The sequence below is a fragment of the Cetorhinus maximus genome, chromosome 6 (genome assembly GCF_964194155.1).
Source record: "Cetorhinus maximus chromosome 6, sCetMax3.hap1.1, whole genome shotgun sequence".
Classification (NCBI taxonomy): domain Eukaryota; kingdom Metazoa; phylum Chordata; class Chondrichthyes; order Lamniformes; family Cetorhinidae; genus Cetorhinus; species Cetorhinus maximus.
This window is the reverse complement of record NC_135884.1, coordinates 70,242,282-70,269,710: the sequence shown is the minus strand read 5'-3', so window position 1 is coordinate 70,269,710 and position 27,429 is coordinate 70,242,282. Positions and strand designations below refer to the sequence as shown.

General features: G+C 46.0%; 1 protein-coding gene across 1 annotated transcript; it reads left to right on the top strand.

Annotated features, from left to right (window-relative positions):
* Window positions 1-13,986: 13,986 nt before the first annotated feature.
* Window positions 13,987-24,036, top strand: manf (mesencephalic astrocyte-derived neurotrophic factor). Its single transcript, XM_078543840.1, has 4 exons — window positions 13,987-14,175; window positions 20,730-20,857; window positions 21,651-21,792; window positions 23,713-24,036. The coding sequence occupies exons 1-4, from the start codon at window positions 14,085-14,087 to the stop codon at window positions 23,895-23,897; spliced, it is 546 nt and encodes a 181-aa protein (XP_078399966.1). The 5' UTR covers window positions 13,987-14,084; the 3' UTR covers window positions 23,898-24,036.
* Window positions 24,037-27,429: the final 3,393 nt, after the last annotated feature.

Below are 27,429 nucleotides of genomic sequence, written 5' to 3'. Positions count from 1 at the left end.
TTCCCGCAATTTAGAACTTTTGCTCCTGTTCTATCTTTCTCCTTTTCCATAATGATGCTAAATCTAACTATATTATGGTCACTATCTCCAAAATGATCCCCCACTGCTACTTCATCCACTTGCCCAGCTTCATTTCCTAAGACTAAATCTAGAATTGCTCCCACTCTCATTGGGCTTGTAACGTGCTGGCTGAGAAAGTTCTCTTGAATGCAGTTTAAGAATTTTGTGCCCTCTGTGCCCTTCACACTGTTTGTATCCCAGTTGATATTAGGGTAGTTGAATCCCCAACAATTACTGCCCCGTTGTTTTTGCACTCAGAAATCTGTCTAACTCCCTTGCACTATTTGGGGGTCTATTATACACTCCTAGCAGTATGGCTGCCTCTTTTTTTATTTCTGAGCTCAAACCACATGGGCCTCATTTGATGCTTCATTTAGTATATCATTCCCTCTCACAACTGTAATTGATTATTTAACCAATAACGCTACACCCCTATCCTGCCTGAAAACTCTAAACCCAGAGCTGCCATTTTGCCGCTCATTAAGCCAAGTTTCCGGTATAGCGATGATATCATGCTGCCATTTCTCTATCTGTGCACTCAGCTCACTGGTTTTATTTACTATGCTCCATGCATTTACATAAATACCTTTTAACATTGCCAAATTCCTGTGCTGTACACTTTTTAACCTGTGCTGTTTCTGTCTTTCAGACTCACTCACTAATTCTCCATCTTCCGTTCCCTGCTCTGAATTTGCCCTCAGGTTCCCAATCCCTGCCCCTCTAGTTTAAACCCCCCACAACAGCACTATCAAATCTCCCTGCGAGGATATTCACCCCAGTCCTGTTCAGGTGTAGACCGTCCGGCTTGTACAGATCCCACCTTCCCCAGAAGCGGTCCCAGTGCCTCAGAAGTCTGATGCCCTCCCTCCTACACCAGCTTTCCAGCCACATATTTATTCACCCAATTCTCCTCTTTCTATACTCACTCTCACGTGGGACTGGGGTAATCCTGAGATTACTGCTTTACAGGTCCAGCTTTTCAAACTTCTTCCCAGCTCCCTAAAGTCTGCTTTCAGGACCTCATCCCCTTTCCTACAGAAGTCATTGGTACCAACATGAACCATGACCTCTGGCTGATCACCCTCCCCCAGAAGAATGTCCTGCAGCTGCTCCGTGACATCTTTGACCCTGACACCAGGAAGGCAACATACCATCCTGGAGTCAAGTCTACAGCCACAGAAACGGCTGTCTGTTCCCCTAACTAATGAATCCCCTATTACTACTGCTCTTCTCTTCTTTCTCCCCTCCTGTACAGCAGAGCTGCCTGTGGTGCCATAAACTTGGCTCTGACTGCACTCCTCCGAGGAACCAACCAATATCCAAAACGGGAAACTGATTGGTGAACCCAATCCCAGGGGACTCCTGAACTACCTGCCTAATTTTTTTGGACTGCCTGGCGGTCACCCATTCCCTTTCTGTCTCCATGCTCCAAAGCTTCAGTGTGACTACCTCTCTGAACGTGCTATCCACGTAGCTCCCAGCCTTGCGGATGCAGCTCAGTGGCCCCAGCTGCTTCTCGAGCTCCGAAACCCAGAGCTCAAGATTCTGCAGTTGGTGACATTTCCTGCACATGTGATCGTCTAGGACACTGGTAGCATCCACAACTTTCCACACATTACAAGACACACATTCCACATGACCAAGCTGTCCTGCCATGGCTTCAATTTGCTTTCCTTGCATTAACTTTATTTTACTTTGGTTTACTTATGCAACTTTATTTTACCTGGCCTCAACTTAACTTTATTTCCCTATTGATTGTGTTTCTTATTTAAATGTAAGTAGCCCCTTCTTTTAAAAAGAATGTGTTTTTCTAATTCTCAGCTATTTGATGGTACTCCCTAACAGCAGTTTCTCACCAACCAATGAACTTATGTTCATTGATGTAATGTTAGGTGCTAGGTGCTGCTGACTGCCTGGCTCAGAGTCCTCCTCTCGCACTCTCCTCTAGGTGATGTTGACTGCCTGTCCCAGGGTCCTTCTCTCGCACTCTCCATACCAATTAGACCAACATTGGTCTTTATCGTCTGACTCATGTAGGAATTCAGGATGTTTTGGGCCTCATGGATATCATATACCTGAAGATGCATTGAAATGTAAAGCATTATAGAGCCCTGCCCTTACAAGCCACAATGAAACAAGTACAAAAATACAGAAATCTTAAACAACAGTTAGGGAACTATACAGAATTTGTATTTTAACTGACCACTGTCTTCTAAAGCAAGTTTTTGACAGCTTATCTATGAGTGAAAGAATTGTTATGATATCAGACAGCTCATAGTAAGAGCAGGGTTACAAAAGTGTTTAAAGTGTTTCTTTATTAACAACTGAGCCGATGATTTCCTGTTATAGCAGAGATGTGGAGTAACATGAGCAAGGTGTGCTATTGAGAGAAAGCTGTAAATAAAGCAAGAGGCACATCAGAGATTTGTTCAGAAAGGTTAGTGTAAGTATTAACAAAAAGAGAAGCTAAAAGTGAAAAGAATTGAAAAGTGATTGTAACTGTACCTGTATCATTGAGTATTCTATGATCCGGTGTATTCTCGGTTGATGGTAGTGGGTGGGGGCTGAACACTGCAGGACTCCTGAGTGGCCTGAAGTATAGAATTCTAAGAAATCACTCTTGTGTAGAAACACTGTCCAATCACCAGGACACAGAATAGTCTCCAGGCTACTGGTATTGTGCTTTTCTTCCCCAGGATAAGAGAGGGTGGAAAGAGGGGTGGACAGTGAAAGTTTCAAATATATTACAGTAACTACCCAATTGGATTTCAATTGGAGATAGCTGTTGTCCAGGGAAAATGTGAAAAGGCTGTTGAAGCAGAGAATAACTGTCAGCCTCCTTCATTTCAATCCTCAATGCTGCAGGCTGCAGCCATCATGTGTAAACTCTGCACGGTCAACATCCGTTCACTGGATATTTCCTTTCGGGACATTTGGAAGATGGAAAATTTTATCTTAAAAACAAAGAGAAATTTATGTCATTTTAATTTATTTTTTGTTCAACTTTAACTTTCTTTCATAAGTCAAGAGTTCCACTGGAGATTTTGTGGAAAAGAAAATGAAGTGTGAAAAGAAATTGTAAAATAAAAAATACATTTTGATGTATAACAGTAATGTGCCTCTTAATAGGCACCATTCTTATTTAATATTTACCAAGCTATTGCAGTGCTTTCTTCGCAGTACACAAGCCCTGGAGTGTGTCCTGTAACTAAAGCATGCCAGATGTATTTTTGTGAGCCTTGTAATTTACAGTCCCGTTTTTCTGTACAGCAGCAATGTTTGAAATGATGGAGTTTAAACTGCCTGTTGTAACCATGGAGTTGCTCTGATTTAAAACTTGTCAGCATTATCCGCACAGTGATGTGAAGCTGTTCCCCTCTTTCCAAATTGTGTCTGTCTCTATTGGACCATTTCAGTGGCTGAATAATATCGCTCCTTGTACAAATCTTCCCTTTTGAATGCTGTGTAATTATTAATTTTATAAAAAGGGCAGAGAGCGAGACCGCTAATGAGGGGTTGACCCTTTGTGTAAAGGGTTTTTCTTTAATAATGAATTTCCATTCTGTGACTTTCGATGGCCCTTACTGCACACCTGGGGCTGTGACTGACCCAGGCCAGAAAGTCAGTAACTCGCTGCAGACATGTGTCCCTGGCTTAGGAAAAAATGGTAGGAGCTGGGTAGCTACGTTCATGAATAGCTGAACCTCTACTGCCTAGCTCTTAACTTTGGCAAAAGATGTCCAGGGGCATGGCAGAATAATTTTCAGCAAATCACCTGCAGGCTAAAGGAAAATTCTTAAAGCCAAATTGGCTTCAAAAGCTGGGGTAGGGATGGGTAAAGGTTAAAAAAAAAGCACTTGACCATAATGGTAGATGACCTGTTGCCAGACCCATGGTTAGGTGTAGTTTTACTCTTAAAAGATCAACTCAACACCATTTTTTGTGTACTTAATAGAACTGCCGCTTACCGTTTTTGTAAGGGGACTAGCAAAGGGCGCAATGGTAAAAGTACATAGTGGGATTTTACTGTATATATTGTGTTAGCATGTCAGAATATGTGACGTGAATTTTAGATGTAAATACTTGCAGTTCATTTTCCTATTCACCAAATTGCTGTGATGTGTAATTCCTTAATGCCTAAAATTAAAGCCTTGATTTAACAAGTAATTTTGTGTCTGTCTATGAGTTGGAAACAAAGGGCAACATTTTCCCCCTGGGGGGAGGAAGTGCGGGAGCGGGCGCCAGTGGGCGCCCACAGTCAGGGGCGCGCAGCCATTTTAAGTGGGCGGGCCAATTAAGGCCTGCTCAGCGTGACGTCCACCAGGAAGTGCCATGTACTCCCTGTGCGGGCGGGAGGGAATTCCCTCAGCCAGGAGTGCGCTTTTTCGTGCATGTGCGTGAAAGTGCGCATATATCTCTGAGGCAAAGTGCTGCCTCAGGGAGATCGGCTCCAGTTTAAAACTTTTAATGAACATGTTTAAAATTTTTCCCTGCCATGTCCCCTCATGTGACACTGTCACATGAGTTGGGACATGTCCATAAGTTTTTTTGAAACCTTTCTTAAAAATTTAAATACCCTCATGAAACCTCATCCCACCCATGGATGAGGTTTCATGCTTTTTCCAAAGCCCGCCTGGGCTCCCGGCCTGCACGCCAACCTTAAGGTTGGACGGGCAGGTCCATCAATGAGGTTAATTAGTTTTTTAATGGCCTTAACAGGCCGTTGACTGTTCGGCAGGCGCGCAGCCGATTCAGCTGTCCGCCCGCTGAACTGAAAATCAAAATGACGTGGGGTGACGTCGGGACGCACGCCCAACATATCCCCGCGTCATTTTACGCATTGGCAAGCAAGCCCCGCCGCCACTTGCTGACTGGAAAAACCTGCCCAAAAATAATGTCCCACGCTCAAATCTGTTGCAGCACAAATACAGTGACCAGGGCCATCACTTCCCAGTGAATAATAAGATAAACATATTTGTGCAATTCCAAAGTTTTAGTTTAAGGACCATATGTGATTACAAACTTTATTCAGGGAAAACAATCAGTGATTTTGACTTTTGCCATCTGTCTGACTGACAGCTCATCATAGCTTTTGCTGTTTATCCTCAGCTGGTCATGCAGCAACTATGGAGAGAGAAACAGAATTTTTGCAGAGTCGTCCTTTAAAAATGTTGGACAGCACCTGGATGCAGACATCCAGCACTCATTTCCGACAGATCCATTTTTACCGGTAAAGGGAAGGAGGTGGGGTGTGATTAACACAGGAGGGAAACCTTAACTCAGCAGGGCCATTTAAACTTAGTGCTGAATTCAAACATCCCATTTTGCCTATAACAAGGACTTCAACTTGTAGTATGGAAGTTCAGAATTGATGGAGTAGATGTAAAGGTTCTTGAAGGATGGATAAGGTCTGTTTAACTGTCATGATCTAAAGTTTATGAAATCCCCCACTTTTTAAACTGTTTAAAAAATACTGGCTGTAGCTGTCAGTGATTGTTAAAAAAAATTCTTCTTGACTGCTTTTATTGACAGACAAGCTGATGTAGCATCTGTTGAAGCAGTTTCAATAGAGATCTTTGTTGACATTTCCCCAAGGGTTGTCATTACAAATGCTTGGCTGAGTTTCAAAAGCTACAATTATCTCAGCAGGGGTTCTGAGTTCTCAGTTGGATTAACAGCTTAATCTATTAAAGGATTAGAGATATGAACAATTGAAGGCAATTCAGAGAATGTTCATTAGGTTGATTCCTGGAATGATGGGACTATCTTATGAGGAAAGACTGAGTAGGTTGGGCCTTTACTCATTGGAGTTTAGAAGAACGAGAGGTAATCTTATTGAAATATATAAGATTCTGAAGGGCTTTACAGCTGTAAATCAGCTTGGGATAGTTAGATTTTAGTTCAACTTAACCATTTTTATACCATATTCACTCTAATAACTAATAAGGTAATGGAAGTCATTTTAACAACGTGGCTGAAGAAGCCATTTTATATCACTATTAAGTAGCAGCCAGTCTAGAAATATATGATTATAAAAGTAATGAACCTTGATTGAGTTATATTATAATTAATGAATTAATGTAATCGATAATAATTTTAGAAAACCTGGATTTTAATTTAAATATTAATGAATGATCACTGTAAGTTAAGAGAGAAAGTGCAGTTTCAGCCAAAATTGCTCAAACAAGGGAATCTTTCTGGAATCCTGATAAGGTTCTTAGGACCATATACTATGGTCTTGCAGAGTCTGGCTTAATGAATAGAGAGTTGTTCAGAATCAGAATAAGGAACAGTATTAAACAACTAGGGATGGGCAATAAATGCTGGCCCACCCAGCAAAGCCCACATCCCGTGAAAGAATTTTTAAAAACCCTTGGGCAGAATTTTCTGCCTGTCGGGTGGGCTGGGCGGGAGCGGGCGCAGGTGGGCGCGGACCCAATCGGCACCCCCAATTGGGTGCGCACCGCCATTTTACGTGGACGGGCCAATTAAGGCTCGCCCAGCGTGACACGCACCCAGAAGCGCTGTGCGCTCCCTGTGCTGGCGGGGGGGTGGGGGTTGGCGGTTGGTGAGTCGGGAGTGCGTAAGAGCACAGAAATCTCCCTGAGGCACAGGGGTGCCTAAGGGAGATTAGTTTTAAGTCCAAAAAGTTTAATAAAGTGGCGAGAAAATTTTTACGACATGTCTCCTCATGTGAAACTGTCACATGCTGGGACATGTGCATTAATTTCAATAAAAATTTTTTTCAAAATTTAAAATCGTTCATGAAACCTCATCCCACCTGTGGATGAGGTTCCATGAAAAATGCGAAGGCCACCTGGGCTCCGTTAATTACTTTAATTGAGAGTTAAATGGCCTTAATAGACCTTTGACAGTTCGGCAGGCACGCAGCCCACTCAGGTGTGCAACCACCGAACTGAATGACGCGTGGTGATGCATGCCCGACGTCACCACGTGTCATTTTACGCCCGCTCGCTGAGCCAAAGATTCAGCCCCTGGTATTCCTGTCTGAGATAGTAAGGACAGATGGCAACCAGAGGGAAGATTCAACTAAAAGCCAACCAAATTTACTTAGCAACAGCTACAGCCAATCAACAAAAACCTAACTCTGACAAGGTGCGATGGTCATATGGGGGCTAAATACAGGAGTTCTGTGAGGTTTTGATGCTGGTCAAATTTAGAGGACTCTAGAGACAACAAACCGCATGTCAATCTCTGCAAGTGGGTTCGAGACCAGATACGTCAGAGGATGCAACCTGTGACTTCAACAGAAATGCCAACTGGCTGAAGCTGTAACAGTCATTGTCTTAAATTTGTTAAGTATATCTTTTCTTTAATACATTTTTGAAAATTTGCTATCCAGAGAATCCTGTTTGCATTAATTGGTTAAGTCTTGCCCAGGCAAAAGTAGAGATCACACTGTTGAAATTAGTTACTTAGTGTTGTTCTATGATTCTAATTAGATGCTGAGATGATGTTTCCTGTGTGAGGGAATCTAGAACTAGGATGCACTAAGACTGAGATAAAGAAGAATTTCTTCTCTCAGAGGGTTGTTAAACTTGAAATCCACTACTCCAGAGAACAAAGGAGGCTGGGTGATTGAATATATTCAAAGTTGAGTTAGACAGAATTTTGATCCACAGGGGAGTCAAACATTATAGGCAGAATCTTCAGGTCAGTGAGCGGGGACGGAGCCCGCTCGCCAATGCGTCAAATGATGCACAGTGACGTTGGGCATATGTCCCGACGTCACTGCGCGTCATTTAGATCTTGAGTTTGGCAGGTGCGCACCGAAGTTGGCTGCGCACCCACTGAACTGTCAAAGGCCTATTAAGGCCATTTAAATAGTAATTAAACTAAGCTGCCTGTCCAACCTTAAGGTTGACAGGCAGGCAAAGAGCCCAGGCAGCCTTTGCATTTATCATGAAACCTCATGGGCAGTCAGATGAGGCTTCATGATAAATCCACAGCCCATCTCTAATTGCCCTTGTTCAGGGGGCATTTAAGATTCAACCACATTGCTGTGTGCCTGTAATCATACAGAGGTCAAACCAGGTAAGGATGGCAGTTTGCCTTCCCTAAAGGACATTAGTGAGATGAGTTTTTATGATAATCAGCAATGGTTTTGTGGTCATCATCAGGCTTTTAACTCCAGATTTTTGTTGAATTCAAATTTCATCATCTGCAGTGGGGGGATTTGAAACTGGATCTCCAGAACATTATACTTGGTCTCTAGTCCATGACAATACCACTATGCCACCACCTCCCTCTGTACATATATACATATGTATTCCATTAGATACCAAATTCATATACTGACTGAGATGGTCACAGAAGATGGAACTTGTGGAGATATAGACCTGGAAACTCTTTCGAGTTATCAACAGTCACAGATTGCAACTCTTTCGAGTACAATCACAGTTCTTGGTTTTCGGGAGTGGGACATGAACCCACAACCCTCTGATTCAAAGGCGAGGGCGCTATGAACTGAGCCACAGCTGACACCTCAAGACCTGGAAGATGAACAAAGAAAAGGTAAAAAGTAAATATAATATAAGGGAAGGAAACTGAAATGGTGGCTTATAATACAGAGTACCAGAACCAGCATACATTGGTCTGTGCCTTCTGAGTGCCCTTAAGTGATTCACAAACTCATTTCTGACTTGTTACCTTGCCTACTTTTGTCCTTTTTTATTATTATTATTCATTCATGGGATGTGGGCATTGCTGGCCAGGCCAGCACTTATTGCCCATCCCTAACTGCTATTAAGGAAGTGGTGGTGAGCCGTCTTCTTGAACCGATGCAGCCCATGTACTCCCACAGTGCTGTTAGAAAGGGGGTTCCAGGATTTTGACCCAGCGACAGTGAAGGAACAATTATTACACAGCATCATTTCCAATTGAGCAGAAGCTGTTCCCCATGTTGGCTGCAGCTGATGTAGCCTTTTTCTTGTTGACACTACAAGCATCCTGAGTGAGGGGTCTTCCCTTATGTCTAGGTGAGGGCTGTTCAGGCCGGTATAACACATTCTGCTGACCAGAGATGCCCTGTGTCACACGTTAGTTGGACAAGGAATGGCTGTCATTTTATGATACACTGTCAGCTGTGTAGCACAGCAGTGCCACTTAGCTTAATGTGCTGCCTGGACTGTGATATAAATTACACTGTTGGTGATCAGACAGTGAAAACAACACAGTAGGAGAGAGAGAGAGAGAGAGAGAGAGATATCAAGAACAAACGACCAATGACAGTTCATTTTCATCATCACTATAATACTTGCACTATCTTTCATTAGTTATGTGCACAGAACTACAGTGACTGCATTGAAAATTAACCTACATGCCAAAGAACTGGCTGAAGATGTAATGAGGTGCTATTTAAGTGGAGTTCTTTATCCAGTAAACATATCGTCTCTGATGGGCAGCAATATTAGCTTCTTATCAAAGAAAAACTTGTATTTATACAGGACATCCCAAAGCACTTTATATCCCATGAATTAATTTGGAAGTATAGTTTATATAGGGAAACAAGGCAGCCAATTTACACACAGCAAGGAATTGCAGACAGCAAAGAGATAAAGTATAAGATCTGTGTCTGAAGATGTTGGTTGAGGGATAAATAATCCCCTGCTTTTCAATGAATAGTGCCATGGGATGTTTTACAACTACCTGAGAGAATACGGGGCCTGGATTTAATGTCTCATCCTAAAGACAGCACTTTCAGCAATGCAGCACTCCCTCAAGAAAATCTTTAACATTTTAGTTCAAGAAGATAAACAGGGTCACCACTGCCCTATAGTCAATTTGTAACGAAAGGCACATCAGGCAGAATCACGGTGTTTACACATTAGACTAATCCTGCAGCAGGGTGTAGGGATTAATCAGGATGAGGTCAGTGCTGAATATTGTGACAGTGGGGTTCAATCACAATCTATATGTAAACTAATGGGCATGGTGCCAGGTAGTCTGGGCATAGGAAGAAAGTGTAAAGCATGGATAAAGCTCAGTGTGAAATATATCAAGAGGAGATGGTGAAAGCAGTGTCTAAGAGAAATAGGGCAGGATTTTACTTTCGTTGGGTGGGCGTGACAGGCAGGCCCAGGAGCGGCTGGGGAAAGGTCCGCCACCCGCGATTAGCCCCCGACCGTGAATTCACACTGGTCATTAATTGGCGCTCAACACTGCCAGGGTGGGGGTGGGATGAGGGTGAGTGAAGAAGTCTGCGCATGCATGCACCGAGAGATCCCTAAGGGCTCAGAGCTGCCTCAGGGAGCTGAAGAATTGGAGAAACAGAAATAAGGATTTAAAATCTGATACAAACATGTCCCCACATGTGACTCAGTCACATGAAGACAGACATGTTTAAAATGAAGTTGAATTTTTTTTTTGTTTTTTTTTATTTACCATTGGAAACCTCATCCCACCCGTGGATGAGGTTTCGTAAAAATGCATAGGCCGCTTGGCCTATTCGTCCACCTGCCAAACAAACAGATGAATGGGCAGTGAAAAATACAAATTAATTAATTGCTTAAGGGCCTCAATAGGCCTCTTGTCGGCAGGCGCACTGCCGACTCTCGCGCGCACGCACCCATCGAAAGATCGCGAGAGTGCGCAATGACCTTGGAACGCTCGTCCAACGTCATCACGTGTGATTTTACGCCCAATCGGGTTGGGCGCGTGCCCGCCTGATGAAAGTAAAATCCTGCCCATGGTTACTCAAATGGAAAGAACAATGAACACAGAATTGATGACATTGCCCACGGACATTAAAGGAAGACCATATGAATATCACTTGACACAGTGACGTGTAAGGTGAGGATATTCATGTAATTATTAAATGTAGATAGAATACGTTGAAGTAATGGCACCATGTTAGTGTAATTAACCCTATAAAGATAAGATGGGGCAGAATCTTCGGCTCGCCTATCGGGAGCAGGGCCCGCTCGCCGAGGTGTAAAATGGCGCAGGGTGACATCAGGCGTGCGTCCTGACGTCACCACACGTCATTTTGATTTTCGACCAAGTTGGCTGCGCGCCTGCCAAATGGTCAAAGGCCATTTAAAAACTAATTAAGGCAATCAGCTGAGCTGCCCATCCAACCTTAAGGTTGGCAGGCAGGCGAAGAGCCCAGGCGGCCTTCACATTTTTCATGGAACCTCATCCACGGGAAGGATGAAGCTTCATGAATGATTTAAAATTTTCAGAAAAATTTGTATTAAAATTAATGCAAATGTCCCAGCTCATGTGACAGTTTCACATGAGGGGATGTCATAAATTTTTCTCGCCACTTTATTACACTTCTTAGACTAAAACTAATCTCCCTGAGGCACAGAGGTGCCAGGTAGTCTAGGCAAAGAAAGAAAGTGTAAAGCATGGATAAAGCTCAGTGTGAAGCATATCAAGAGGGGATAGTGAAAGCAGTGTCTAAGAGAAACGAGGCAGGATTTTGCTTTCGTCGGGCGGGCGTGACAGGCAGGCCCAGGAGCTTCATCACTGAAACTCCCACCTCGAACTCACTGCCCTGAACACACAATCCCACCATTGGTCCACCCTCCGACCACTTTATCTTCCCACACCAATGGAATGTGAACAGAATCTTTGATGCCTGATGTAGCAATCTTGATGTTAAAACAAACAACCTTTTTCTCCCATCGCCAATATTTTCCTGGGTATCCTTGACAATGATCTTCTGATGAAAGATCATCAACCTGAAATGTTAACTCTGTTTCCCTCCACCGATGCTGCCTGACCTGCCGAGTATTTCCAGAATTTCCTGCTTTTATTTCAGATTTCCAGTATCCACAATGTTCTGCTTTTCGATTAATGATCTGGAGACTCCGGGCCAATTCTGGAGGGTTAGCACAATCCCTTGGAAAATTGTCGGTCATGTTTAGTTAAGCCGTGTTGAGGATTTGCAAGGTACCATAGAAGTATATGTTGAGTTTTACACATTTTGTCATTTTTTCCCCCCGGAAAGTTAGTGGTTGAAATAACATATAAATTAGGAGCAGGAGTAGGCCATTCAGACCTTCGAGCCTGCCCAAGATCCTGGCTGATCTGACTGTAACCTCAACTCCACATTCCCACTGACCCCCAATTACCTTTCATCCCTTTGCTTATCAAGAATCTATCTACCTCTGCTTTAAAAATATTCAAATACTGTGCTTCCACCACCTTTCAAGGAAGAAAGTTCCAAAAACTCACTACTCTCTGATAAAAAAAACTTCTTCCCATCTTTGACCTAAATGGGCTACCCCTTATTTTTAAACAGTGGAAAAAATGTTTTTTAAGTTTTTAAAGATGGAAACTATGTCAACAATGGAAGATTAATTTGGACAGGTGAGTGAAAGAAAAGGCAAAGAAAAAATATAGGAACGAGGTGAATGAATGTGAGTGGGAGTATTATTGCCACAGTGATTAAAGATCCTCATGGCCTAATTGGATCCAATGTCCTGTTTCCAAGCTGTAATTTTTGACAAAGGCAAAATACTGCAGATGCTGGAAATCTGAAACAAAAGCAAAAACTGCTGGAAAAACTCAACAGGTCTGACAGCACCTGTGGAGAGAAAGACAGTTAATGTTTCGAGTCCATATGACTTTTCTTCAGAACTGAAGGGAAGTAGAAATGTGGTGAAATATATACTGTTTAATGGGGGTGGAACAGATGAAGCTGGATTAGAAGGCCAGCAATAGGTGGAGGCAAAGGAGAGATTGCAAAAGATGTCATAAAAAGGTCAAAAAGGTGTTAATGGTGGTGGTACTGGCTAAAGGAGGTGCTAATGGTGACATTAAGAGTAGAAAGCAGAATGTGATAATGATCAGACCAGGGTAAGCACTCTGGAAAGCGACAGATGGCCCTAGTGGGTGGGGGTGAGGGATGGCAGTGGGAAATAGGCTAAAGGCTGGGGATAAAACAATGAATAAAAATTGAATTAAATTTAAAATATAATAATGAACATAAGTGGAAAAAATAAAAAATAAACTGAAATAAAAAATAAAAATGAATTTAGAAAAAAGGGAATCAAAAAGGGGGGGGATGGAGGAGAGAGTTCATGGTCTGAAGTTGTTGAACTCAATGTTAAGTCTGGAAGGCTGTAAAGTGCCTAGTCGGAAGATGAGGTGCTGTTCCTCCAGTTTGTGTTGAGCTTCACTGGAACAATGCAGCAGGCCAAGGACGGACATGTGGGCATGAGAGCAGGGTGGTGTGTTGAAATGACAAGCGACACGGAGGTCTGGGTAATGCTTGCGGACAGACCGAAGGTGTTCTGCAAAGCGGTCACCCAGTCTGCGTTTGGTCTCTCCAATGTAGAGAAGACCACGTTTCTACTTCCCTTAAGCTCTGAAGAAGAGTCAGCTGGACTCGAAACGTTAACTCTGTCTTTCTCTCCACAGATACTGTCAGGCCTGGTGTGTAATTTTTGACATCTATATTCACAAAATGGCTGCCCTGCGACTTCCCTGTGACCACGCCCCTCATCGGCTCCGCCCCTTGCCCGCCCTGGCACCTCCCATCTCTGGCTCCGCCCATCTCCGCCATGGCCCTTGCCCTGGCTGGCCCTGGCCCTGGCTACTCAGCTCTCTGGCCTCGCCCCTCTCTGGCCGCGCGCTTGACCTCACCAACCCAGACCCCGCTCCTCGACCTGGCCCGCCCCCTGCTGTGGCCCCGCCCACGATTACCAGGAGACCAGACCCCTCCCCACAATTCATCTCCAGGAAGTGACGTTGCGTTTAGGTGTCCGGTGGATGATTCCGATTGGCTGGATTCCCCTCGGCCAATCGCGAGGCGCCAACTGGCCGCTGGGAGACTTCACCGGGCGTAACCGAACCTGATAGTGGGTCGCTTGCTGACGTATGCTGAATGACATCCAGAAGAACCATATAATGGGGAGGATGTGAGGGGCGGAGCCGTGTAAGCTGAGACGTGGTCCAATAGGGGTGCGATATGCTGGTTTGGTTGCACAGCACGGTGTGTTGCCGGTAGGTACTAGGGGTTGGCCTGGTGCAGTGGAGACCTGGAGCTGAAGATGGGCGGAATGCTCCTGGCGAGTGGCGTGGCTGCGGCTTTTGTCTTATTGGTGGCGCCGTCCGAGGCATTGAAGGAAGGGGAGTGTGAAGGTAAGAGTTTCCAAGGAGGGTGGGACATAAGGGGAATGGAGGGTCTGGAGTAAAGGGGCAGAGTGGAGGGGGCACTGTGGGGGGCGGGGGGGACAGGGGGGCACTGTGGGGGGCGGGGGGGACAGGGGGGCACTGTGGGGGGCGGGGGGGACAGGGGAGAACCGTGGGGGGCGGGGGGGACAGGGGAGCACCGTGGGGGGCGGGGGGGACAGGGGAGCACCGGGGGGGACGGGGGGGGACAGGGGAGCACCGGGGGGGGGACAGGGGAGCACCGGGGGGGACGGGGGGGGACAGGGGAGCACGGGGGGGGACGGGGGAGCACCGGGGGGGACGGGGGGGGACAGGGGAGCACCGGGGGGGACGGGGGGGGACAGGGGAGCACCGGGGGGGGACGGGGGTGACAGGGGGGGACGGGGGAGCACCGGGGGGGACGGGGGAGCACCGGGGGGGACGGGGGGGACGGGGGAGCACCGGGGGGGGGCGGGGGGGACAGGGGGGCACCGTGGGGGACGGGGGGGACAGGGCGGACAGGGGAGCACCGGGGGGGACGGGGGCACCGTGGGGGATGGGACGGGACGGGGGGGACAGGGGAGCACCGTGGGGGTCGGGGGGGACAGGGGGGCACCGTGGGGGGTGGGGGGGACAGGGGGGCACCGTGGGGGACGGGGGGGACAGGGGGGCACCGTGGGGGACGGGGCGGACAGGGGAGCACTGGGGGGGACAGGGGGGCACCGTGGGGGATGGGACGGGACGGGGGGGACAGGGGAGCACCGTGGGGGACGGGACGGGGGGGAAAGGGGAGCACCGTGGGGGACGGGACGGGAAGGGGGGGAAAGGGGAGCACCGTGGGGGACGGGACAGGACGGGACGGGGGGAAAGGGGAGCACCGTGGGGGACGGGACGGGGGGGAAAGGGGAGCACCGTGGGGGACGGGACGGGGGGGAAAGGGGAGCACCGTGGGGGACGGGACGGGACGGGATGGGGGGGAAAGGGGAGCACCGTGGGGGACGGGACGGGACGGGGGGGAAAGGGGAGCACCGTGGGGGACGGGACGGGACGGGGGGGAAAGGGGAGCACCGTGGGGGACGGGACGGGGGGGAAAGGGGAGCACCGTGGGGGACGGGACGGGGGGGAAAGGGGAGCACCGTGGGGGACGGGACGGGGGGGAAAGGGGAGCACCGTGGGGGACGGGACGGGGGGGAAAGGGGAGCACCGTGGGGGACGGGACGGGGGGGAAAGGGGAGCACCGTGGGGGACGGGACGGGACGGGGGGCGCACCGTGGGGGACGGGACGGGACGGGGGGCGCACCGTGGGGGACGGGACGGGACGGGGGGCGCACCGTGGGGGACGGGACGGGACGGGGGGCGCACCGTGGGGGACGGGACGGGACGGGGGGCGCACCGTGGGGGACGGGACGGGACGGGGGGCGCACCGTGGGGGACGGGACGGGACGGGGGGCGCACCGTGGGGGACGGGACGGGACGGGGGGCGCACCGTGGGGGACGGGACGGGACGGGGGGCGCACCGTGGGGGACGGGACGGGACGGGGGGCGCACCGTGGGGGACGGGACGGGACGGGGGGCGCACCGTGGGGGACGGGACGGGACGGGGGGCGCACCGTGGGGGACGGGACGGGACGGGGGGCGCACCGTGGGGGACGGGACGGGACGGGGGGCGCACCGTGGGGGACGGGACGGGACGGGGGGCGCACCGTGGGGGACGGGACGGGACGGGGGGCGCACCGTGGGGGACGGGACGGGACGGGGGGCGCACCGTGGGGGACGGGGCGGGGGGGCGCACCGTGGGGGACGGGGCGGGGCGCGCACCGTGGGGGACGGGACGGGACAGTGGGGGCGCCGTGGCGGGGGGGCACACCGTGGTGGGGACACACACACACCGTAATCAGTTTGATTACCTTGATTGAACCTGCCTCCACCACATTCACAGGCAGTGCGTTCCATATCATAACCACTCGCTGTGTGAAAAAGTTTTTCCTCATGTCTCCATTGCTGCTTTTGCCAATTACCTTAAATCTGTGGCTTTGCATTCTTGACCCTTCCACCAAAGGGAACAACTTCTCCCTATCTACTCTGTCAAGATCCCTCATGATTTTGAACATCTCTATCAAATCTCCTCTCAACCTTCTCTTCTCCAGGAAAAACAGTCCCAACTTCTCCAATCTATCCATGTAAATGATGTTCCTCATCCCTGGAACCATTCTTGTGAATCTTTTTTGCTTTCCTCTAAGCACATATCACCCTTTTTGTCCTTAATAGGCCCCAGCCTAGCTCTAACTACCTGTTCACTATTTACATGCCAGAAGATGATTTTTGGATGGGAGGTAATTGTAGAGGGGTGGGGGGCATAATGGGAAAGAGTGATATGCAGAGTGTGGGTCCATTTTAAAGAAGTGGAAGGGGTGGGGGATGAGGTGGAGGCTTTGAGGGGAAGAATAAAGGGAGTTCCCCAGAATGAAGTGAAGGTGGGGGAAATGGTAAGAGCTGAAGGGGGTGCAGCACTGAGGTTTTGAATGTCGGGTAAGAGAATGTGGGAGGCTGAGGGAGTTGGGGATTGGAAGACTGGATGGGAGACGATAGTAAACAGACTAGTTGAAAATCGCCCAATAATGTCAAAAATTTAGATTGCCTGAATTTCTTCATTTTAGATAGAATAATATCTCAACCTTAAATTGTGATTTTTCTGAAGCTGCTCTTTTGTTTGAGTTGCTAATTGTACAAAAGAACGGTTATCCTTTGTCCCCATTGAGCAGATCAAACACTAGTTCGGACTGCATGTCTCCTCTTTTTCCCTTGGTCCCTTCCCTTCCCTCTTGCTGTGGTTTGGGTTGTGTGAAACTGGTGTCTATGTGCCTAATCCCACAGTGCCATCAGGATATGGATCTGGTCATGTTTACACTAGTGAATGCAGCTGCAGCCTAAATAGTGTTGGAAGTACGTGAAGTGAGGTTTGAACCCATGATCTTTCAGTTCTGAGTATAATCATTGAGCCAATCTGGCCCTCGAAGGAGTGCTGCAGCTGAAAACCATTGCCTTCAACCACCAAGGATCTTAAGGCCAATGGTCCCAGGTCTAACTAGATATCTTCCTCAAGCTGTGTATTCATATTTGGTTGCTGCAGCGACTCCCCACAAGACTGATCAGTGCCCTCACCAGCAGTCAGTGCCCCTTCATGTTGAAACTGCTCCCTGGGGAATGACTACTGCAGCTCAGGCTGGACTGTGGATGAGGAAACTGCACTGCCAAATGACAGTGACATCCAAATGCATAGTGCGAGATTGGCATTCAGGCTGATTAATAATAACTGCCCCAGATACTCCCTGTAAGGAAGAGAGTGGACATTGGGTAGAACTCTGGTATTGGTGTCTACATTTCTGTAAAGTAGCCACTTAGCGTGAATTCTCCAAGGTGCTCGCAGAATCTTCAAACTCTTCAGAATTTCCCTAGTAATTTGAGTGGAGCAGGTTAAAAAGAAATTTGATGGAGGTATTTAAAATTTCAGAGTTTAGATGGAGAGACTGTTTCCAATGTCTGAAAGGTCAGTAACAAGAAGAGACAGATTGAAGACAATAGGCAAAAGAACCAGAGGTGACATGAGAAAATGCTTTTGCATGACTAATGGTTTGGATTTGGAAAACACTGCCTGAAGCTGGTGAATATAGATTCAATAATAAACTTCAAGGGAATTGCAGGGACACAGGGAAGGAGTGGGGAAGTGGAATTAACTGGATTGCCTTACAAAAGAGCCAGTGCAGACCTGGTAGACTGAATGGCCTCACTCTATGCTGTATTGTTGTATGATTCTAATTAGTCTCTACTTCCCAAAGCATAGGGAAATTTGTACTGCTATTTAAATCGAATGATAGGTGCAAGGATTTTATTAAGCATACTTACTACCTCTTGTGCAGCATGTGTTGCCGTGTGTGCACTATTGTGGTGCCTGCTAATTTAATATGCATGTACAGTAACATTGGCAGACATCTGGCATCTGTTTACCCTGAAACTGGAGTGTGACAATGAAGGGATTTCCCCCTTTCCAACACGACTCATCAAAACACTGAACCGTGCTCAACAGGGAAGGTCCCTGCTTTAATCTCTGGGTTGGTTGACCCAAGCAGAAGAGTGAAATGGTTTGGCCCCCAGCCTGGACAGTCAAACAGTCACACAGGTTCTAGTCACGACCCTGTAACCCTTCTGTAAAATAGGCTTTGGATAGGGCACCTACAGGGTCAAATTCTGCTGCATTCTGCAGGTAAAGTATACCTTGAATATAGCGAGCTATAGTGCTTAACAGTGGTTCTAGTGTAGCATTACTTCATGGGAGCCATTTGAGGTGGCAGTCTTCACTCAGTGGCAGCACTCTTCAACTGAGTCACAAGGTGATGAGTTTAAGCCACACTCCAGATCCTTGTAACACAATCTAGGCTGACATTCCATTGTAGTACTGAAGGAGTCCTGCACTGTCAGAGGTGACAACTTTTAGATGAGTTATTAAATTGAGGCCTTGTTTTCCCTCGTGAATGTAAAAGATCCTGTAGCATTATTCAAAGAGCAGGGCACAACTCCTGGGGTCCTGGCCAATACTTATCTCTCAACCAACACCACTAAGACAGAAAGGGACATAGAAAACTTGTGGCACCGAAGGACGCCATTTGGCCCATCGTGCATGTGCAGGCCAAGAAAATGTTTTCCAGTCTAATCTGACTTTCCAGCTCTTCATCCATACTATAGGAACAGGAGGAGGCTGTTTAGCCCCTTGAGCCTGTTTGGCCATTTAATGAGACCATAGCTGACCTGCAACCTAATTCCATAAACCTGTCTTTTCCCATATCCCTTAATACTTAAGGTTAACAAAAATCCATCAATCTCAGTTTAAAATTTAACAATTGCTCTCGTGTCCCCATGGGTTATAGCACTTCAAGTGCATTTCCAAGTATTTTTTTTAAATGCAACGAGTGTTTCTGCCTCTACCTCCTTTTTCAGGCAGATTAGGTGTGAAGCACTTTGGGGCATCCCATAGTTGTAAAGGCTCTAGAAATGCAAGTGCTTCCTTTAACATGCACACAGGGTAATCACAGCAAGGAAATATGTTAGGAGGCACTAGGTGGAGAAGTACTAGATTGAACTTGGTTCTTGTGCTTGTAACTTAACCCATGGAACTGAAAGGGGTTAATCTCTGCATATGTTTTCCAATTGGGATGAGGAGCATTAAGTCAAGCTACTTGAGCAGACACTCCACTTAATGCACTCACCTCGGGATTTATCATTTTTGTTTAGCTAATGTTTTCCAGTGTTTGCAGAAAGGAGTTTGTAGACCTCCCTACAGTTGACACTTGTAGATTGTGTGTTTGAGTTGAGTGAAGTAGCACCGTATTGTCACTAGATTCTGGCTGGGGCTGCGAGTTGGAAGGTTGTCTGTCCACGTGCTTTATTTTGCAACATTGAACAGATCAGGGAGCATGAAGTGGAGATAATGATTAATGGCAGATTCAAAGGTTTTTAAGGTGGCAAGGTGTGAAGAGGTGCAGACATGTGAATGTTAATCACTGACAGAAACAATTGAGTAGAACAAAGTATGTAGTAGATCAGAGTTAAAAAAAGGAGGGTCCTTCAAAGAGCTAAATGGCCTCTTTCTGTGCTCTACAATTTGTGCTGGTGTGTAGGGCTGGAGAAGATTTCACAGGATTTAAAGATAGACTTGAATTCAATGCACTTTGGGGATTTTAGGAAGTACTTGGAAATTAAGGATGGGGATGATGGGTGTGAGAGATGGATATATGGCCCAGTTTTGAAGGAGTTGAGGGTTTCTGTAAGGTACTCCTGGAGTAGCTGACACTGATTGTTGGAAAGATTGAGTATTGAGGTGATTGGAAGTGGGTCCCACTGATAGTGGGAGTCAGCTCAGGATCACAAGGTTGGGCACTGCTCAGTTTTATTCTGAGCAAGTAACCAGGGATGGGAATGGAATTGGTATCCAGGCTGTGAAGTTTCAGGTGGGCTGGAATACAAAGGGGAGGAAATGGTGCTGTAATTGAATAGTGCCCTGCTCAGACCCCATGTTGAACACTATTTGGTCCTGGGAGCTGCATGTTAGGAGGGATGTATTGACCTTTCAGGAGATGCATCACAGATTCAGCAGAATAATACTGGGATTTAAAAGGGTCAAATCATGAGGCCAGGAGCATTGAACTTGGTTTGCATTCACTTAAGCTTAGAAGATTGAAGTTTTTAATTATTTGAGGTGTTTTTAAAATGATAGTGATACATTAGAGTACATATGGAGAAATTATTACCTCTGGAAAATCGAGAGCAAAAGTGCGTAATTTTGAAATTAGAGCCAGACTGTTCACAGTGAAACTGGGGGACTCTTTTTTTCCACAAAGGGTAATAGAAATCTGGAAAACTCCAGCAAATGCTGGGGGTTAATTGCAGCTTAATACCTTCCTCCTATTCCTGCAGCAGCTAAAATATTATTTTTGATTTTTTAGTGTTAAACCAAATGTAAATGTAAGGTTTTTTTTTGTTCTTCCTTGCAGTATGTTTGTCATTCCTGGGACGGTTTTACGACTCTCTGAATGAACAAGGTATAAACTTCACTCCTGACGTTATAGAGGAACATCTAATCCAGACATGCAAAGATGTCAAGGGCAAGGAGAACCGATTTGTAAGTGGCTGATAATTTACAATGTCGTGTCTTGCGTGTGCAATGTAGTTTGATGTGCTGAGGCAGTGATAGTGCTGGGTAACTTAAAGCACACTCATGAAGGATGATGCCGTATTGCCTTTCTGCTTAAATCCAGAACTATTTCCACAGCTTCCCAAAAGCTGCTTCAACACTAAAACCCTTCCCTGTTCCCCAATGCCCTGTCGCCCCCTCCCCAAACCACCTACACCTCTCTTGCAGGCAATGGGGTGAGTTAGGTGAACACTAAATTTTAAAGCTCCTCTTTTCACTGCAATTTCTGTTCACTGGCAGGGTAAAGGACCAGTCAGGTATGTGTTAGTGTTAACAACAGGACTCCATACTGCAGGTGAAGGTTTGAACCCACAACCTTCTTGGATTTAGTTCCACGAGTAGTTTATTGACTCTCATAAACCTTTCCCATTTAACTCTAACTCTGACTCATTCATATTAATTTCGTAACAGCAGAATTGTATTCGATTGAAGACCTTTGAACTGTGTGCATTTTGGATCCATTAATTTTATCGGATCTGATTAAATCCAACATATTTCCAATTCATGGATAGTGCCGTGGGTCTATTTAGGAGCAGCTTATTTCTGTGAACAATCAGTCAGTTTATTAAGTGGTAAAAGTGTGTCTGTGCCCAAGACATCTGCATAATTGAAGCTAAGTAATGAAGTGTGGTGGTCAATGATTGAAGCAGCAGGGCAATCTAGAAAGGAGTGGAGAGCTGGAGGAAGTACAAATGTCACTAATGCATTTTTTTTATTCCAGTGCTATTACATTGGAGCAACACGTGACGCAGCCACCAAGATAGTTAAAGAAGTCTCCAAACCCATGAGCAATCATGTACCGGTTAATAAAATCTGTGAAAAACTGAAGAAGACAGACAGTCAGATCTGTGATCTGAAATATGGTAAGGGTCAGCGCAGGTGCAAAGCCGGAGTTTGAGTAGTTAGATTATGAAGGCGGGTTGCATAAAGTTGGTTGATCGGTTGGTTTGGAAGATTGACAGGTGATTTAATCAAGGTATATTAAATGATTCCAGGATTTGATAGGGCAGAGAGTAGACTTAATTCCTCTGAGGAAATCTAGAACTGGAGTTGGGGGGACACAAACTTTAAAATTAGAGCTAGGCTGTTCAGGGATGATATCAAGGAAGCATTTCTTCAAACAAAGGATAGTGGAAATCTGGAATTTCAACCCCAATAGTCTGTAGACAATAGAACATTTCAAGACTGGGTGATAGATTTTGGTTAGTTAAGGATATCCAGGGATATGGAATGAAGGTGGGTAAAAGGAATTGAGGTACAGAATATATTTTTTAATTGCAGTACTAGTATTAGTTTTACAGCTGTATCTTTTCTGTCTAAAACCAAAGTAGCACTTAAAGCTTCCCACAGATTGCTACCATCTATTCAGCCTTTCCTTAAAGTAATAATTTAAAAACTTATCCCACAGTGGGGCATTTTCCCTGCTTGCCTTGTATAAATGTGTTTTTGACTTCTGACTGGTACCCATTGAAGTTGGGTCTGTAGGTGCTGGCTCTCAGTGCTATGAATCAATTTTGCTGGCTGGGCTTTGGGGCTTCACTGCTAACAAGTACACACCTACCAGAGTTCTGCCCAGTCAGACACGTGACTTGAGCTCCTGAAGCTTGGGAAGTTCCACCAGACTAAAGGTACACGAGGAGCTGTGCCCTACTGCAGTATATGTTCTAGGCTGTGAATTCTTGGACATTGCAAACAACTAGTACATCCCAAATTAGAAGCAATGGTTGCTGTTGAGTTGAGATTTGCTTCCAAGACTTTGGTTCTTGCCTCTTTTATACAGTGTCCAAATCTGCTGGGTTGAGTAAGCCCCATTTTCTCAGTAATGATGTATGACTAGGGCTCAGTATATGGAAATTAGGGTGCATTAGTGGGCTATTTCATTAATCTCAGTTACATTGCTGTTGGGGTCAAACTGACTCCTAAGCTGCAGTATTTTAAGGGTGTAGTGAATTAATTAATCAATGTAGTTTTGTTGAATGAGGAACCCAAATATAGAGCTCAGGCCCATAGTGCAGAACACCACCAAGGTTGAAAATGAGAGAAGACAGGGTATATTGAGGAATGTTAGGTGACACCAAGTTTGAGTTTTAAAAACCTTGATTTACCCTGACTTCTCTTGTTTCCACCCATGTAGGGTGGCCTGCATGATGGGTTTGAATTATCTGGAAACAAATGTTAAGAGTAGACGATGCAATGAATTTTATCCCATTGCTGTTCAACAGTTAGCTGCTGCATTTCCTACATTACAACAGTGGTGACACTTCAAAAGTTAGCTTTGGGCTGTTCTGAGGTTGTCAGAGTCACTATATAAATAAGACCATAAGACTTAGGAGTAGAAGTGGGCCATTAGGCCCATCGAGTCCACTCCACCATTCAATGAGATCATGGCTGACCTGATAATCCTCAACTCCACATTCCTGCCTTTTTCCCCATAACGCTTGGTTCCCTTAATGTCAATTCTTTCTTTAGTCAACAAGCTGCTGCATCTTGCTAAATGTAGAGGTGGTTCTGTTCAACTAGTGGGACTTAGTGCTATATGATGTGCCACTGCACTGCACCAAGGGGAAACATGCATTTGTGTAAAGACATTGCAAACTCCAGGCCTTAGCATTGTCAGGCACAGTTCAGTCACAGAAAAGTGAGTCAGTCCACAAAGGACCAGCTTATACAAGACTGTCCTCTCAAATGGAGAACTGTATAGTGGGAGGGTGTGTTTGGGGAAGGGGATTGAGAATGGTGCTGCTGACCATCTGGCTGTTTCTTTCCACTGTACTGAACCCCAGACAAACAGGTGGACCTGGGCACAGTTGATCTGAAGAAGCTGCGAGTCAAAGAGCTGAAGAAGATCCTTGACGAGTGGGGCGAGTCATGTAAAGGCTGTGCAGAGAAATCTGACTTCATCCGGAAAATCACTGATCTGATGCCCAAGTACGCCCCCCTTGCTGCCAAATCACGGAGTGAACTCTAGTGAAACCCCAAGTGTGCCCTGCCGCCACCTCGTTATTGTACATTTCCATTGGTTTTTCACTTGCCTTTTTTGTATTTATTAATAAAAAGGGGACTTTAATGTCTTGAGATTTGCTATAAAATAAACTGATTCTCGGGAAGTGTTGCTTGTGGTGTTTTAGGAGAAAAGAGTTAGAGCATAAAAGTACTTGTAAAAGTTGCATAAAAATTTATGCTAGCTGGTTTTCTGAGCAGTGCTGTGGAATGTGGTCGTGCAGCAGCTCCCTAGGGGTATAGTGGCATTTTGTTTTATCGTTAACCTACTTCTGCATTGTGATATCTTATAGGCCTTTGTTTCAAATCTATTGCTAATTGGCTGAATTAGTCTACACTCTTGTGGTAAAGGTCCCATGTGAAAAGGAATTGGAGCAGTCTGAGCCTATCCCTAGTGGGCATGAACTGTAAGCACAACTTCATTAGTTGGATATTTGGTGCACCAATTCAGGGAGGCACTGTGGCAATGAACCAAGTGCCCAGGAACTTCCAATCCCTACTCTAAGCTAGTTGATCTATGTGGTGAAAGAGGAATTGGTTAAACACCCTGGATGAGCTCAGCAAAACCCAGTAAGGACCTGCAACCTCTATTTTGTATTGTACAGCAATCCCTACTGGAAAATGTATGTTTGTCGAAACTGAAGGAACACAGGCTTGGACTTAACTATACGGTGATTTCTCCTCAGCCCCCCAACTTATTTTGCTCAAGGGGCTTTCTATAGTGTGTCCAAAGTGTAAGGGACCTCTTTGTGGAATGGTGTGGGTGGGGGAGGAAGAGAGGACACTACCAGCAAGTACTAGATATGAATCTGACTGGTGTGGGAAGTTAAATTTGCACTGGTGAAATTGTGGACATTCCTCAAGTCACATTGAATCAGAGTGATAGCTGGCCTACGGGGAGGTGCTGGTGCTGACACTGGGTGGCGTTGTCATCCATGCCTGGCAATGATGTCCCTCAGGGCACAAAGACTTGCGTATCCCCTGCCACTTCCAGCCCCAGAGGGGAAAAGCCAATTATCCAGTTTGGCACTCAAAGCTGCCTGTACAGTGCAGATATCTATTAACCCACTTTTTTCTGTTTACAAAAATCTTTTCCTTGCTCATTAAATATTTTTTTAAAATAAATTTTGTACTATGGATTTTTTTTGTTTAAGCAACATTATATTAATGGCTTCTCTGTGATTAACCCCAACCTAGTCCCACCTTTCAAGAATTTTCCAGCCTCCCAGCCTCATGCTTCAGACCTCAAAGAAATGATGACTTGGTGCTAACCTCTGTATAACTGCCCCATGGCACCAATCGACTTCTTCAGAGAAAATGACTTTAATGTTACAGGAACTGGTGGATTGACCACACATTATTGCACTTACTTTCTTACTGATATGATGCCCTTTGCATCACAACAATCACTTCTCTCTCTCTTCCCCCCCGTCCCCCGGCAAAAACATTGGCATCGATCATGTTATTTCCAGACTCATTTAGTCCTAATGGCCTCCCAACATCCTTAAACCCCAACTCACCCTTACCTCTGCTCCTTGTACCTTGTCCCATCCTGTCCTTGTTGATGTGCATTGGCTATTGATCTCCCTATGTTTCAAATTTTAAATTCTTGCATTTTGTGTTTAAAATCAGCCCAGAGGGGGAGGCAGTGGTATTTTCATTGGATGAGTAATCCAGAGACCTGGGGTAATGTTCTGGGGACCGGAGTTCGAATCCCACCACGACAAATGGTGGAATTTGAATTCAATGAAAATCTGGAATTAAAAGTCTAACGATAGCCATGAAAACATTGTCAATTGTCGTAAAAACCCATCTGGTTCACTAATGCCCTTTAGAGAAGGAAATCTGCCATCCTTATCTGGTCTGGCCTACATATGATTCCAGGCCCACAACAATGTGGTTGACTCTTAAATGCCCTCTGAAATAGCCGAGAAGCCACTCAGTTATATCAAACTGCTAAAAAGTCAATAAGGAATTAAACTGGCTGGACAACCTGGTATCAGCCTAGGCATTGGAAACAGCAATGGCAAACTCAGCCCTGTTGACTCTTCAAAATCCTCCTTACTAACATCTGGGGGTTTGTGCCAAAATTGGGAAAGCTGTCTCACAGGCAAGTGCTACAGTTAAACAGCCCTGATTTCTTCACTGACTATCCCTCTGTAAACAGGTGTCTTTGATTTTTGATTTCCCCTTTATAAGTGGTGGTGTTTTTTCCCCAATCCTTCAGTTTGGAGTCATCCATTCCTCGACTAATAACCCCACAACAAACTCGAGACAAGGTAAAATAAGAGGGTTGGTTTATTTTATGCGCACAAAAAATGTGGGTTAGGGGTTTTGCAACATCCGCCCCTTTGTGTATTCATACAATAAAAGAGGGATAGAGGAAAGAATGTGGTTCAGGGTAGATGCCACAATAAAAATAAGTTATGATTTCACAAGAGTCCAGTGTCTAGAATCAAAAATCCAGTGGTGTATTCCTTCAGAGGTTAGCAGGCGGAAACTGTTGCAAGGTGATCTGAATTTCCAGAATTGAGGACTTCCACAATGGGAGAGGGCACTTCGAGATGAATTAGTGTTGAAGGCACAGATACAGACGCTCCAAGGTTCCAGTAGTTCACGAGTGTAGTTGAGGGCCAGGCCATTGACCTGGACAGAGCTCTTTCTGCTGCTACCTGTTGGATGGTAAAATAGTAGACAGAGGCAGGCTGCTTGCCTGGAGTCCTGCTTCTCTTCTGAGGTCAAACAGGGACTGAAGATAAAATTTAAGAGCTGTATAATTAAAGGAATTCAAACAGCTCAAGTCTTGGTCATGTGACAGTGTGGTTTCAAGTCGAGCTATTCAGTTAATGAGATGCCTGGTTCAAACCCATTGTGCTCTGTTGCAGGTAATGGAATGGTGGGGCCATCAGCACAAGGTCAACAGTGCTATCAAGTGGCACTTGCTTAGCAATAACCTACTCACTGGCACTCAGTTTGGATTCCGCCAGGGCCACTCGGCTCCTGACCTCATTACAGCCTTGGTTCAAACGTGCACAAAAGAGCTGAACTCCAGAGGTGAAATGAGAGTGATGGCCCTTGACATCAAGGCAGCATTTGACAGAATGTGGCATCAAGGAGCCCTAGCAAAACTGGAGTAAATGGGAATCAGGAGGAAAACTCTCCACTGGTTGAAACCATGCCTAGCACAAAGGAAGATGGTTGTGGTTGTTGAGAGGTCAATCTTCTCAGTTCCAGGACATCACTGCAGGAGGTCCTCAGGGTCAATGACCTTTCTTCCATCATAAGGTCAGAAGTGGGGATGTTCGCTGATGATTGCACAATGTTCAGCACCATTCGTGACTCCTCAGATACTGAAGCAGTCCATGTCCAAATGCAGCAAGACCTGGACAATATCCAGGCTTGGGCTGACAAGCTGCACATAACGTTTGCGCCACAAAGGTGCCCGGCAATGACCATCTCCAACAAGAGAATCTAAACATCGTCACTTGATATTTAGTGGC